Source organism: Capra hircus, chromosome 2 (genome assembly GCF_001704415.2).
Source record: "Capra hircus breed San Clemente chromosome 2, ASM170441v1, whole genome shotgun sequence".
NCBI lineage: Eukaryota > Metazoa > Chordata > Mammalia > Artiodactyla > Bovidae > Capra > Capra hircus.
In genome coordinates, this window is record NC_030809.1 from 50,382,853 (window position 1) to 50,399,051 (window position 16,199).

Genomic DNA, 16,199 nt, shown 5'->3' on the forward strand with positions numbered 1-16,199 from the left:
GTAATTTGGTATTTATTTTTCATAATTCTCCCTTGAAAATGTAAATCAATATATATGTATATACATCTTTTTAAAACTAGAATCATATAACAAATATTCTATAACTTTTCTTATTGTTCACTCAACATTCTATTGCAGATAACCTTACAAATCAATGTATATCTATATGCATTGATCTTTTTAATAGTTGAATATTTTATAGCAGATAAATAGGTATAGACATGCATGAGTATGAGTGTGTATATCAGAATTTAATATTTATTCAACCAGATCCCTGTTGATGAACATTCAAATTGTTTTTAGGTTTTTTTCTCATTATAAACAGTACTACAGTGTGTATGTTCATATCATGGTATTTTATTCTGTTAGATAAATTTCCAGAGGTAAAATTATTGATGAGGGCCTGTATATTTTTTACCTTTAATAAATTATACCATACTGCTTTGGTATGGCATAATTTTTACCCCCACCAACTGTAATAAAAGCTTTTGTTAGCCCAAGGTCATATCATCTTTTTAGTTTTTGTCAGTTTGAAGGACAAAAAAAGGGTATCTCATTTTATTTTGTGTTTCCTTGTCTAATTGTGTACTGATTTATGTATTTGCATTTCCTCTTCGGGAAATTACTTTTTCCATCTATTGCTCATTTTTTTCCTATTGAGTTGTTTATCTTTTTTCACACATTTGTAGGAGCACCTTGTCTTAGAATATGAATCCTCTCTGTGTTATGTGTGTTGCAAACATTTTTTTCTCAGTTCACTATTTGTCTTTGCTCCTTGTTGGTGATATCTTTTTCCATGTAAAGATTTTGAACTTTTATGTAGTTGACTCTGTGAGATTTTTTCTTCTATGGTGTGTAGGTTTACAGTCTTGCTTAAAAAGATCTCCTACCCCTAAGCTTACACAAATATTTTCCCAAATATTTCTTGTTGTTGTTCAGTTGCTAAGTCCTGTCCGACTCTTTGCAACCCTGTGGACTGTAGCACGTCAGACTCCTCTCTTTTCCACTATCTCCCAGAGTTTGCAAATTCATGTCCATATATTTCTTACTGTGCCTCTATTGTTTTATTTATCCATAATCAATTCTTCTATTAAAAGTTTCACTCAGAAACTATGATTATTGGGTCCAGAAAAGTTTTATGGTGCTCTGTGAAGTGAAAGTGAAGTCGCTCAGTCGTGTCCGACTCTTCTCCACCCCATGGACTGCAGCCCACCAGGCTCCTCCGTCCATGGGATTTTCCAGGCAAGAGTACTGGAGTGGGGTGCCATTGCCTTCTCCATTATGGTGCTCTAACTGTATCAGTTTAAGATCTTTCATTATGTTTTTATTATGATCCTCTTTTTTTCATTGGTTCTGACCTCAGTAAGAGTCAAATTTTCCACTTTTTCAGTTTGGTTTTGTTCCCTCCCTGCCATTGGAGGATTGTGATTTTTTTTTTTAAATTTACTTGCTAATGGGTAAGGTCTCCCTAACCCCCATGTGAGTTAAGGTGCAAGATCTATCTGGCACTGGAAATCCTACAGGAAGGGGGTGATGGAGTGCCAGTGTTGATTATAACAGCAGGTGGCAAACCTCCCACAGACCACATTTTCTCCCATGTGGAGTTGGATGGGGCAGAGGTGATAGGTCTGTCTGTTCCAAGACCTCTCCAGGTACAAGCAGGGGAAGGGGAGCAGGCCTCTCCTAAACAATCCACTGGAATCTACACTTCCAGTGTAGTCTTCCAGATTGGAGGTTTAAGCTCCCCTCTTCCCAGAATCTCCTTCACTGAGCATTTGGAAACACTGAAAGTCATTCAAGGATCCCCAGACCTACCTACACAGACCTTTAGGTTGAGATTCATAATAGCCTGCAAGAAATGGCTTATGTAGATGCTGCCCCAAGCTAGGTCCTTCAGGGAAATTCATAGTAATAGGTTGAAATGTCTGGGAATATTTGAGTCAGAGTTGGATATAGTTAGAAAGCTAAGCAGTATAACTTACATAAAATTAGGGGATTTGTATGTTCATTACTTCATATACTTCTCAGTCTTCCTAAAAGCAAAGTTTCACTTTTTTTCTCTTTAGGTACAAAAAAAGTTTGACTTATTTTAATACTTAAAATTGTTCAATCAACATAATTCTGGGGTAGATCAGAAGAGAGCTCTAATTTGCCACAGAACTCAGCCAAGAAGAGGTTTCCAGGGCAACAATCCATATTCCAAAGCCAAATAGCTTTACCTTCTTGCCTTAACAATTGTGTGAGAACATTGCTTCACAAACCTCATTTAGGTCCTTTATCAAATAAATTTCCCATCATCCTGTGACATCAATAGGGCAGGTATTCCTTCTCCGATTTTTTTGTAGGAAATGGAGGCTCACAGATCACATAACAAGTAAGCTCACAGAGCTGGGGCCTTACTTAAATTCAGTTGATTTGAAAACTACCTGCCATTTTGTTGAAAGTAATTATTCACATTTGTTCATCTACTCCCTAAAAAATACTCAGTGGGTCCATACTATTTTCCAGGAACTGTTCTTGGTACCCTTTTAAATACTATATAGTGTTTTACAGTCAAAGTCCTTTAACCTGCATTATCGTAAGTACTCTTTTTTATCAATGACATGTTCCTCCCTTCCCTAGGGTGCATAAATTATAAGTGAACCTAGTCATGTGGGTAAAAGGGAAATTTTCTGTTGTAAATATGGACAAACTGAGGCATACCTATGTTAGGCACCTATCTACTAAGAGCTGTGAGTATAGTAGAATTGTTCTGCTTGCAGATGAGGTCTCTTTCTCATCACTGCTTAATTTATTCATTATATCTCAGAACACTTATGAACATAGTTAAAAACATTTTGGCATTTGGTAAATTTTATTCCATGGAGAATGATCATTCAGTCAATTCAGGAAAATTCATAGGCCAGAATTCAGTAATTAATGAAAAAATAGAAACTTTCATTAAACAAAGCTTCATCTTAGAAGGTCTCTAAATTCTTTTGGTTCCTTGCAGGTAATGAAAACTGTATAGAGGTACTTTTGGAGCAGAAATGTTTTCGAACATTTATCGGTAATCCTTTCACTCCACTGCACTGTGCAATGTAAGTAGAAACACTGGAAGTTAAGGGTGTGGCTTGAATTCTTTAAACTACACCTAGAGAAATGGCTTTTGGCAGAAGGAAAACGCTTTTAGATTACAGATAAGACCAGTATATTCCATTTTGCTGCTAAAGGCAAATAAGTCTGATGTCAAAATGCAGTATCTAATGTTAATGATTTTTCAGGAGTTTTTTGTGAAGTGCCATGGTTCCAAGGTGGCTCACAAACCACCCAGGGAAATGGTAGGAAGGGGTGGACTGAGAAACACAGTATACACCATGTGAAGAGCTCTTCAGGTGTATCAATAGTCACACTTGTCAGCCAAATTCTAAAAATAAATTGGGGTTAACAATATTACCCATGTGGATAATTAGGCATTTTATTCCAGGAAGATTTCATATATGGTAATTTTCCAATCTTCATAATGTTGAAATTCTTCTTTGGTAAATGAAACTTTTGCTCAAAATTTGTGTCAAAATGTTTAAATGCATCAGATTATTAAAGATACAGTGCATAGAAAGATGGAGTAGGAGGGGATATATAATTTTTTAGGGAGCAGGATTTTAAATTTTTAAATCTATTTTCATTTTAGAATAAATGATCATGAGAATTGTGCATCACTGTTACTCGGGGCCATAGATTCCAGTATTGTCAATTGTAGAGATGACAAAGGCAGGTAAGTGATCCTAAGAGCATGGCTCTTGTCTGATGAATCTTAGCCTTCTTTGTGGCTACAGAGTGGCCAAACATCTATGTTTTTGATTTAAAAAGTAATATATAGACATGTTTTTTAAAATTAAGTATAATAAATGATATATTAAAAAATTACCGTCTTAGTCCAGAAGCCCCAGCCTCGTCCACTGAGAAAACTACTTTAAAATGTTCTTTCTAAATTTTTATTTTCTTCCAAATATTTTATATATATAACTACAAAAATATATAAAAATACATATGCTTATATTCTTTTTATACAAATGAGAACATTCTATATTAATGTTCTCCTTTTAATATATCTTAGAGATCTTTCCATACCAGAACATATATATTTACCATATTCTTTTTAAAGCTTAATGTTATTCCATTGACTGGATGTTATAATTTAATCAGCTTGTCTTCCTTTGAAGAATATTTAGGTTGTTTCAGAATTTTGGTGTTATAATGAATGTTGCAGTGAATAGTACATGTATCTGTTTGCATGACCAAATACATCTGAGAGATAAAAGTGCTAGGATTGAAATTTGTTGGTTCAAAGATCATAGTGTTTAATTTTGATAAATCATGCCAAATTGTCCTCCCAAAGAAACCAGCCATTCACATTAAATGATGTAGGCTTTTTAAAAAAATAACCAATTATCTACAAATCTAAGGCCTAATTTTGAAAGTATGTTTATCAATGATGAGAGAGGTCATTGGAACTCAAGATTAAAGGGTCAGTAAAGATGCTGATTTTATTATCAGGACCACTGCCTACACCCCCCCAAATCTAGGGGTGCCATTCACATAGGCGACACTTCAGTGTCTACCCTGAATGGCCTTTGGGGGAACCTGGTCACCATCTCTGTAAGCCAGTAAGTTTTAAATCCCTGAGATGACGCCACGCACATGTTTCTCAGGCACATATAGAAAGGGAATGTGTTAAGTTTGTAGGAAGCTAACATCATACTTGTTTTAAATCGTTAGGACACCACTTCATGCAGCAGCATTTGCTGATCACGTGGAGTGCTTGCAGCTTCTTCTCAGACACAATGCTCAAGTGAACGCGGCAGACAATTCAGGGAAAACACCACTGATGATGGCTGCTGAGAACGGGCAGGCTGGTGCCGTGGGTATGTGCTTGACTTGTGGACTTGGAGTTTAGGCCTGTCTAAAACCAAAGGAATGTAAACGTGGGAAAGTGATCATCCTCTCGGTATATACATGTTAGAGAAGACCAACATTGTATTTAAGCCACCTGAGCTACTTGCTGTTCATTTTTAATTCCCTGCTAACTTGGTTATTGATAGACTTTGTCGAAGTGAGCCCACCTTTCCACAGTGAAATCTGTCAACATTTAGAAACCAAACAGAACAATAGAATCATTTTACCTGGAAATAACAAAACTGTAAAGGCAATTAAAATTAATGCCTATAGGGACTTCCCTTGTGGTCCACTGGTTAAGACTCCATGCTCCCAATGTGGGAACCCGGATTTGATCCCTGATCAATAAACTAGATCCTGTGTGCCTCAATTAAAGATCATGCATGCTGCAGCTAAGACCTGGAGCAGCCAAAGAAATAAAAAATTAATTAATGACTATGAAATTTGGATTTGAATAGAACAACTATGTCAATAAAGTGGCTTCCCTGATAGCTCAGTTGGTAAAGAAATCACCTCCGATGCAGGAAACCCTGGTTCGATTCCTGGATTGGGAAGACCTGCTGGAGAAGGGATAGGCCACCCACTCCAATATCCTTGGGAGAATCCACCCACAATGCAGGAGACCTAGGTTCAGTCCTTGGGTTGGGAAGATCCCCTGGAGAAGGGAAAGGCTACCCACTCCAGTATTCTGGCCTGGAGAATTCCACGGACCATATAGTCCATGGGGTCACAAAGAGTCAGACACAACTGAGTGACCTTCACTTTCACTTTCATGGCAATAAATTGTTCCTTTTTTCTTTAAAAATATTAGTTATGGTAATGTGAGTATACAAATTTAAAAGCATTATTGTTTTGGTAGTAACTTCTTCAAAATGCATGTAATTAACAATGTAGTCTTAGTAACTATCTTTTGGCTTTTTCTGCAGATATTTTGGTGAACAGTGCCCAGGCTGACCTGACTGTGAAGGATAAGGACTTGAACACATCCTTACATTTGGCTAGTAGTAAAGTATGTAAAAGGATTTGAAACACTGTTATTTAATGATAATAATACCTAAATCTGTTCATCAGAAATGTGTGTATCATGGCTCTTAATTAAGATGTATGTTTTCCCAGGATGGTGTCATTCTCAGTGGAATCAATGGGGGAAGCAAAAGGCAGACCCACACAAAGGGGTTGATGGGCTATGCTTTTCAGGGAATTTGCCACTTGAATTCTTGCCACAATCTGGTTTGATGCTGCCACTGAATCTGTCTTCATGGTTGTGGTATCATATTTTGCTTTTATTTTTTTTATTTTTTATTTTTTCATATTTTGCCTTTAAACACAGGTTAGGAGCTTAGTTAAATGGCTTCTAAAATATAAGCAGTTCCACATGTTTTCATTTATTCTGCTTGAAGACATTGTAATAACACAGCCAAAAATACTCTTTTATGAGGCAAATAAATGTATTCATTTAGGTATGCTTCTATTGTCTACCTTTTCTTCTGGTATGTAGTTTAATGCAAAGAATGTGTGTGTGTGTGTGTTTGTTTTAAGAGCATCATGTTCACATATAGCTCAAGGTTCCTGCTTCTGTAAAGAGATAAATGTATGATTTTATGAGAGTGGGATCATATTGTTGGATAACCTGCTTTCGTTACTGAATCATATATTATGAATATCTTCCTTTCAGACATCATGTATTATAGTGTTTTAGAAGATGTATGGAACCCTGCCTTAGGATTGTGCTACCCTTGATTCAACCCATCCCCTACTGTTAAACATTTCCTTGTTTCAAATATATGCTACTACAAATAATACTAATTGTAGTATAATAATCTGAATAAATCCCTAAATATGAAATTAGTAAGTCTAAGGCTGTGAACACTTCTAAGACCAATATGCCCTGTAATAAGGTTTTAACCATTTACATTCCACCAGCAGTACATGACAATGAAAACTCCATGGGCACTTCTAAAATTGTCTCCCTTATAAGGCATTGTAATATGATGCTAGTTGACACCAGTGATGGTGGTTTGTTCCAATATAGTTGCATTATTAAAAGTGTTATCTATACCCAGTGGTACCAGAAGTCTCAGCTATTCCTTTCATTGGTTACATTTTCCCATTTCATGATCCACAAAAAGTGGATACCACAAAAAGTGCTCAGATTCCTGAAGTTCATGTCAAGTTGTAGTGTTTTCATGAATATAAGTACAATGCTTTTTCAGACTTATTGTGCAAATGAATCCCCTGATAATCTGGTTCAAATGCAGATTCTAATTTAGTAGATCCAAGAGTTGGGCTTGAGGGTTAATATTTCTAACTCCTGGGTGATGCTGATCCTGCTATTCTGTTGGGCCACATTTTGAGTGTCAAGGGTTTAGGAAGTGGTCACCCCTTAACCAGGTACTGGGCCTGAAGTTCCAAAAGGGTCTCTATTTTATTAGTTGATGCTCTAGATTTTAAACTATCATTAGTCATAACATATAGAGGTATCTTTTGAATGAGGAAGAAAAGAATGACCTTTGCTGGAAAAGACTCTATAATATAAGGCAGCCAGTGATGAATGATACAGATAGGTGGATACTGAAGTGGTATTTGAAGGCTTGAGGAAGGAGATGGGACTTGACTTGTGTTTAAAAAGCTTTGTTGAAGAATTTAAAGGACACTCCTAATTCTACTCTCTGTTTATCTGCTGACCTAGCTGACATAGCATCAGCTTCAGCTCTCTGGACAGTAATTCTAAAAGTTATCATAAAAATTGTAATATTTTAGATCAGATTTATATTAATCAAGTTCTAAAACACCTTATTTAGAATCTTTGAAAATCTAAGGCTGTTTAACCATTTGCTCTTAGAAGAAAATGTATTATTCAGAAAATAGCCTATTTTGATATTAGGCAGGGAATACATGTTAAAGTTAAAGCATGCTGAAGTGATTTCCCCAGAACATTTCTGTATCTTTGTTCCATTTACTTATCTGTTTTCCTTCATTAGGGTCATGAAAAATGTGCCTTGTTAATACTTGACAAGATACAAGATGAGAGCCTTATTAATGCAAAAAACAATGCACTGCAGACGTAAGTGTGACTACTAAAGCTTGACTAAGTCCCAGATTCATAGTCATGCATTCGACCAATAATAAAAATGTGCTGTATTCTAGGCTAGAGTTGGGGGACGCAGTGATGAAAGACACAAATCTGGCTTTTCCTTTGTGAAGTTCATGGTCGCATATCTACAATTGCTGACCAAGCTAGACATTTTTAGTTAGAGATTTTCTTCTGATACGCCTTCATAGAATTTTGTGAGGTCTGTGTTTTTCCTTGCTGATATTTCTAAGGTAGTACTAAAAATATAATGGGTTGTTAGAAAATCTTATCAGCCGCCATATTTGAGGAGAAACTATTTTTTTTAATGTATTAGTTTTATGTATTCTTACTGGAAAACAAGTTTTATAAATCAGGTTAAATGTTTGAAGCATTTAAGCTGTTTGCGTTATTATATTTTAATATAATTCAGTGTAATCCTTAGTGTGAAAGACCCAAAAGCTGCTTCATTTTCCATTTTAGGAAATTACCTGTGCATTTGTTTTAAGGGCAAAGAAATATAAGAATTTTTTTCCATTAAGATTTTTAAGCAGAATAGCAGAATATATCGTTTGACATTATTCTTTAAGATATTCTAAATTCAATAAAACTTCATTCCATGCCTTTAGTAATAACAAGGCTTAAGATTTGTATATGGATGGTAGTAACACCAATCATTGATTTTGTATTTATTAACTGTGTGAAACAGTGATTCAAATACTGATGTAGAAAGTAAGAAAAGAATCTTCTAGAAAACTCACCAGAACTTGAGTTCTTTCTCTGGCTCCCTGTGACTTGTCACTAAGGTTGTTTGAGGTGTAAAATATTTGTACAATAATATCTGCAGACGAATTTGGGCCAATGGAAGAACAGTTGGATCTTTAGCTCTTCAGAAACCTTTTTTGAAAAAGTAAAAATACTCGTGTTATTTACAGATTCTCAAGTCCTTTCTTTCTTTCAACCACACAGACTACTCAAAATGCCACATTCTCATACAAATATGTATCACGATTGACACTTGGTGTTGTCTTTTTTTTCAGACCCCTCCATGTGGCTGCACGCAATGGCTTGAAAGTGGTTGTTGAGGAGCTGCTGGCCAAAGGGGCTTGTGTACTTGCTGTAGATGAAAATGGTAAGTGAGAAAAGTAAGCCATTATTTCAGGTGCCAGTGCACCTGCTATGAAGCCAGAGGGAAATGGGAAACCCAGGAGCTAGTTTAAAAAAGCAGTGAGAACTCTCTTTCTCTTGGAAGTTCCCTGTGTGTGAGCAGTCAAACAAGGATAATTTGTCCTGTCTGTTGTTGTAAAACACATGGTCTCCCTGCAGTCCACCAGTGCCTTCCATGTGCATGTCATGTGAGCAGCTGGTCTCAAAGTCCTCAGCATGGCGGTTGAAATATGTTAGATACACTCAGCTTGGTATTCAAATGAAATTTTAGCTGCACATGCTGAAGAGTTAGGGATCACATGTGTCATGGGTGCATGCTCAAGGGCTCAAGTTAAAACATCTTTGTATTTCAGTTCATTCTGAGATCAAACCTCTAGGTATTATTTTACAGAACAGATTAGAACTCGTATTTTCAGTATGGATATTTGGGGAACATGAGTAAAATTTTTAAATTAACATCTAGGCTTGAAATCTTCTGATCTAGACCACATTTTTTTCTAAATGAACTAACTCTTAACAGAAGCTTTCTACTCTGTTTCCTAAGAAATATAGAAAGCTCATGAGTACAAGAATTATATTAAACTACCATGCCTTTTAACTTTGGGGAGCAAAAGAGGAACTTCTGGATATTTATCAACTCAGTAATTTTTTGAATGTGGCATTAATTGTGGCATTTAATTCAAGTATTATAAAATGTATTAACATAATTCAACTGCTTATTACAGGTATTGGAATTAGCAGCTCATGCCTATTTCTCAGAAGTAAGCAGCCATATGACATCATTAGCTAACTCCTATTAGTTTTGGTTTTGCAGCCCCGTTTATCCTAGCATGTACCCCGCTCTGTCCCCAGCCTGACTCACGTAGGAGATGCAAAAAGTTCTCTATTACTCCATCTCCTCGGTCTTCCTGCCCCACCTTTCCTCACCTTCTTATTACCAATATATATATATATACATTAATACTTTAGGGTTGGAGTGCAGAGGCCCACAGTTTTCTCCAAAATGATCCAAGAGACCAGAGTGAATTAGTTTTGCCTTTCTGCAGTGTAAGTCTGATATATCTGGGGCTTGTTCAGCCTATAGCAACCTCAAGAATAAGTGCACCAGGGTTGGAGAACCACAGCCTGTATCAGAGCTTAGTGAAGTGAAGTGAAGTCACTCAGTCGTGTCTGACTCTTTGCGACCCCGTGGACTGTAGCCCGCTCAGGCCCCTCTGTCCATGGGATTCTTCAGGCAAGAATACTGGAGTGGGTTGCCATTTCCTTCTCCAGGGGATCTTCCCAACCCAGGGATCGAACCTGGGTCTCCTGCATTGCAGGCAGACACTTTATCCTCTGAGCCACCGCTTAGCTACACCCTAAAGGCCTAGGAACATTTGGGATGATTTCGTACGGCACTGCAATCTTAATTACTTATCACAGACCTTTAAGGAATGGAATGTTAAGGTATCTGTCCATTCTTGTTTGTCTTCATACCAGAGAGGACTCATCTGTTAAGCAGGGAGGGGAGTAGAAATCAGGTCAAGTGCTAACAAATGATACAGCAAAAAATTAAGATTTTTGAGCCAGTGCCTCTGAATAAAATGAGCCAGTGGTTAGTAGAAAGTTTAGCCAGGAGAGGGGGCAGGCTAAACCTCTTCAGCCAATAGAATAAAGGTTGAATAAGGGTAGACTAAATCAAAGATTTCATCTACCTCCCTGTGGCTCCTGCTTCATATGTTGAAATCATTTTCTCTTCCAGACTTGATCCATCAAGTTCACATAGTCGAGAATGACATGACTCTATGGCACACAGCAATCTCCCCATATCTGTTACATTTAGGATTTAGGACTTTGGCTAGTGGTGTTGACATTATTTAAAATTCTGTTTAAGTTTCTTTTAAATGGTAGTACATTTCACCACAACCAACCAGTGCTATATCTCATCTACTCAAATGATTCTATTTCTCTAGAACCAGCTTCCTGGTGCATTCTTCATGTAAAGTATATATAAAGTGACAAAACAGTGTTACTGACTCTTACAGACACCTGATTCTCAACATCCTCTCTAATCTGACGTGGAAAGTCATTGTTCTCAGAATGAGAGTGCCCTGACCCCAGCCCAAGGCGCATGGTGTGTGTGTGCTCTCAAGTGGAAACACCTTTCTGATTGTCCTGTGGCTGTTTTTGTTTTTTGTTTTGTGGAATTGTGTCACACACACCGCCCCACCTCATGTTTCTGTTCACTAGATGAAGACTGGAATCCTGCCTAACTCCGGATAATATAGTGCTTGTTGTTGTCATGTAAGCTGGGGGAAAAAAAAAGCCCTCCATCAAATGTCTACCCCTTCCTGATCCCCTCCAGCCTCACCCCAAGCATGACTTGTGGGAAGTAACTCCTTTTGCCTGGCATGATTTCTAACTCGACATACATCTCCACGTGTGAGGTCGTTTGAGATGTACTGTGGGATGCTCACGCCATTTCTGGATTGCCCGGACTAACCACTGCCTTGTCTGCATTTATGCCCAGGTCATACCCCGGCCCTGGCTTGTGCTCCTAACAAAGACGTGGCTGACTGCCTGGCCCTCATTCTGGCTACCATGATGACTTTTTCTCCTTCCAGTACAATGACGGCTGTCAACTTTGTTTGTTTTAAAAAAGACAGTTTGAGCAGGACGACCCTCTCCAACCTGGGTAGCATGGTTAGCCTGTGCAGTAACAATGTAGGCTCTGAGGATGGGTACAATGAAAATGATTCTGATTCTGAAACTTTCTGACTTTGGACTGTAGAAGCTTTTCCTTGGTCCACCTGTGTTGGAGGAAGGGAACAAAGCTTGAATTCCAGATTTATGTTGTATTCAAGTATTATTATGGGCCGAGCTTTCGGAAGCCAGTAAAAAAGGAATTAATCAAGCCCAGGGAAGGCAGCTAGGCTGTAGGGCAAAGCTCTCATACAGCTGGGCCTTGGTTTTACTTTGTTTCATGTTTTCCTTAGAGCTGAGATACTTCTGTGAAAGTCTACCTCTCATTTTAAATATAGAATTTTTAAAAAAACATTTAATTCTTTTTCTTTGGGGTTAATGCAACAAAGAGGAAGATTTTTTTTTTTTTTCATGTACTCACTCAGCGGGGAGTTCTCAAAAGTGTATCAATGTGGCATTCATGTCCCCAAGGAAGGGAGGGAAGGGCTGGATAGGAGATGCCTCAAACCTCTGCTCAATTTGATGTTTACTTCCTTATTAGAAGCCAAAGGTAGAGGTGTTCATCTTCAGAAATAATGCCTGTAATAATCTTTTTTAAGGGAGTCCAATTATTCATAGTCTTCCCAGGTGGCGTTAGTGGTATCCTCTCTATAGTAAGTACTGAAATATCCAGAACTTCTCTTTGAGGATTTTTGTTTACGTTGCCAAATGAAGGGGAAAATCCACTGAAAATTGAATTTGTTGTTTTCATTTAACAAAAATATGGCACCCAGTGCTCCCTGTAACAAGCCTGTGACTAATTTTCACCAAATGATTGAACCCGAATCACTTCAATAACATTTCAGGTGAAAATTATATTGCACCGAAACTTTGAGATATATGCAAATATGAAACTACCCTTTATTAATTTGTCTGTAAATCAAAATACTAACTTTATTAAAAAACATAAGAGCCATCAGTATTGTTCATCAGTAGTGAAATGTTAAATGAGCTTTTCGGTCAAAGTCATGCTCAGTGAGTGGAAGTGTGACTCCAAAAAAGCTCAAAGTGAAAGCACGATGTAGAAATGGGTGAAATGGAAATTAAAGCCGATTAAAGTTGCTTCATGATGAAATCATCGTAGTGAACACTGTGTCTGCTCCCTCTCCTCTGCCAAAGCTTCTAGGTCAAATGGACCCCGCTCTGCACCTGGAATAGCTGTACAAAAAGAAGAATGAGACTTTAAATTATGCACGCACACATGCACATGTATATGTATGTATTTATCTGTGTCTGTAGTCCATCAGCCAGCTATACACAAGGACCAAAATGCTTCAGTCTAAAATTGAAGATTTAAATTGTTTTCCTTCAAAGTGGAAGTAAGAACTGAAATAGCTTTTCTATGGAGTTAAAATGTAATCTTTTTGCGTAAGTCTTTATTGTATTTTATATTTCTTATGACACAGATTTCTAGCTGATGGCTTAACATTTGTAACTAATAATGTGTTTACCACAGCTTAATTTTTTGCCAAACTAGAGAAAATGTTCATATACTTTGATGTATATGTGTTTGTATTTATTTGAAATGAAACAAATGCCGAGAAATATCCATTGTTTATTCTGTTTTAATTCCTACTTGTCTTACTTGGAATAACGAGGAAGCTGGAAAATATACAGAACTTTCCCTGGGCTGGCCTGCATTCCTGAGGGCAAGCCCAGAAATTCCACTGTTAAGGTTTCCAGCCGACCCTCAGGTTCTTCCACGTCGGTTGAAAAAAGGTACAACGTCCATGACTCAGCCTGTGTGTAGCCAGCTCAGAGCTTAGAATACACTGCAGTCCTTATGCTTTTCTTCAAGATGAAAACTGAAGTGTATAGTGGGTCATATGCTCAAAGAGGGCCCAAAGAAAGATACGGAAATTATCCTAAATATGCTGAAAATCTCATGGTCCCAGGAACCTAATGGGGAACTCTGTCAGTGTGTGGGCACATGTACCAAGAAGAGAAATAAAAATCACCAGCTCATGCTATTTTCTACTTGAGGAAGAGACAGGACAGAAACATGTTGCATTAGAGTACTGCTCTCCAATATTTTATAATGGGTTCCATTTTCACTCTGGAAATTTCTATCTTAATGTATGTGAGATATTTTTTAAACAGTGTCCTAACATACCTGGATCAAATACAGATACCATACTATGTATTTCATCTAACTGTAAAAGTCTTCACTCTGTAATATTCTGGATTTTATTAAAAATTCATGTTGGGTTCTTCACAAATGAGAACTTGTTCAAAGGACTTATAAGAACTGGTATTAATTTCATTGAAACCTTTTGTTTCACCACTGCCATTGTTTTTTTTGTTTTTGTATTTTTTTCCTCTTAAATTCTTGGTGTTGTGTTCCTTTCCTTTCTATGTCCTTTTTGTCTGCTTGGAGAAGATGAGTTTTGAAAAAGTGGATAAATTGCTAATGAGCAGTAATGACCTTACCTTTACCAAAACTCTGAAAGTAAGGGAGCTCTAACACTGCAGAAACGTAGTATATTATGGAGTCTTTTTCCAGAAGTAAATGGAAATCTTGCTCAGTTGGCCTTTAAAGCAGGAAATGCGATGCCTGATTTAATGGTGAAGCAGCGTTACCATTTCTGCTATAGAGTAGCACAGAGAACAAGAAATATTACAGCAAGGCAGTGACAGCCCTGCGACATCGTCTCTGTGGAGCTGCGTTCTGACTTCCCCACTCTCACTGCCAGAAAGGAGGGGGACAAAAGAACGGTGCAATTCATGCCGTGAATTGTTTATTGAATCTCTCTCCCCCACTCTCTTTCTCTTTTTCCCTCTCCCCAAGACCAAATTTTGTCCCTTAAGAAACGACTTTAAAAACTGAGTTCTGTGTTTTTCACTCACATCTCCTAGAAAACTAGATTTGCCACATAGCTTTCCAAGAAAAACAAAAACAGAAAACATTGTGCTTTTAGTTGAGTCTTGGTTGTTTTGTGCTTTTACCTAAATATGTTATTTTTAGACTGTATTTTAACCACAGCCACAGGGATCATGTTTCATTGCACTTACCTATTTGCCATGTCTGCCTATCCTTGGTAAATACATTACTATCTCCAAATTGCCTAAAATCTGCTATGATTCTACAGTAAATAGCTCAGGGGATTTCTATTTATCACTAATAAAAGGGCACCATAGTATGTTTTGGTACTTTAGGCAGTGAACAGCTGCTTGGTTTATTATTTTATTATTAAATTAGGATAAGAACATCAAATGGATTTGCTGCACTAGTAATTCTTTGTACTGTTGAGCAACTTGGTTTGCTTATCTGTTGTGTTGGTTGAAGAACCCATCCCTTTTTTTTTGTCTTGTGATATGAAGTTAGAGTGCCTTTTTATATTTGTATATTCTGAAAATATTCTGTGAAATGTTTTGTATTTTTTTTCATTTGAGTGTTATCAGAGCAATATAATACCAGTGAGTTTTCATTTCAGCCTTTCTTTGAATGTATAAAGTGTCTTTTTTCCTCTTTCCCCTTTTACCTGCTTTGAAATGAAAATGAAGATGCTGAAGTTTTCTATAGGAATTATGTTTGATTTTGCAGTGCTAAAATGCTTTCTTTTTACAAAACCATAAACCATAGGTCAGTGTTATAGGGGAAGAGCATTTTAAGATAGTGACAATCTGAGTGTGTGTGTAAAATGTAATTCTATGAGTTTCTTATGCAGTGACCTAAAAATTCAATGCAAATATCTTTTGTTTGGTAGTTTTGTCTATATATTTTATGCTTTAGCATGTGCAATATATCTTTGCAAAGCGTGATGATACAAATCTGGTGCCAGTGTTATATTTTGCATAACATATTTGTAACAGCATAAAATATTGTTTGATGATTTCAGTGGGATTTTGTCTTTAATGTTTTCTTATGAAAATTGGAGTTGAATGACTCTGGTAAATGCCATGACTATAAAAATGAGGAAATGACTTTTAGTTCAGTGAATGACTTTGAACCAATTGGAATCTTCTCAAGCACAGTTTAATACTTTTTCAACTACTGAATGCTAATCATGTCATGAAGTACTTAACTGTAATATACTATGGAAATGCATTCAGATGGTTATTTTTCCAAATAAAAGCGGTACAAATATTGTTGCAATTTGTGTTGTCTTTAAATTTTCCAGTTATGATAATTTTGCCAATTATTATGCTAACTTAAACTTTTGTCCCCTACTAAAGCCAAATTAACCTTAAATTTTTAAAATAATCAAGATAGAGTTATATTTTCTATTTTTGTTTATATAATCACAATTAAAGCAAATATTTCAGACAGATATTTTACATTTATTTTACCTATTTATGCCTCCAA

The 16,199-nt window shown here is 36.8% G+C and overlaps 1 protein-coding gene across 4 annotated transcripts in view; it reads left to right on the top strand.

The window, feature by feature from the left end:
- The window catches only part of ANKRD44 (ankyrin repeat domain 44), a 314,072-nt gene extending 298,083 nt beyond the window's left edge, over window positions 1-15,989 (top strand). For 2 of the 4 annotated variants that reach the window (XM_018061342.1, XM_018061350.1), the window contains exons 22-28: window positions 2,993-3,080; window positions 3,671-3,754; window positions 4,759-4,904; window positions 5,862-5,944; window positions 7,917-7,999; window positions 9,046-9,137; window positions 11,682-15,989. In XM_018061342.1, coding sequence (XP_017916831.1) covers window positions 2,993-3,080; window positions 3,671-3,754; window positions 4,759-4,904; window positions 5,862-5,944; window positions 7,917-7,999; window positions 9,046-9,137; window positions 11,682-11,929 — 824 coding nt within the window. In that variant the 3' untranslated portion in view covers window positions 11,930-15,989. The remainder of the gene's footprint in view (window positions 1-2,992; window positions 3,081-3,670; window positions 3,755-4,758; window positions 4,905-5,861; window positions 5,945-7,916; window positions 8,000-9,045; window positions 9,138-11,681) is intronic. The other 2 variants (XM_018061357.1, XM_018061363.1) reach the window with 1 other exon arrangement.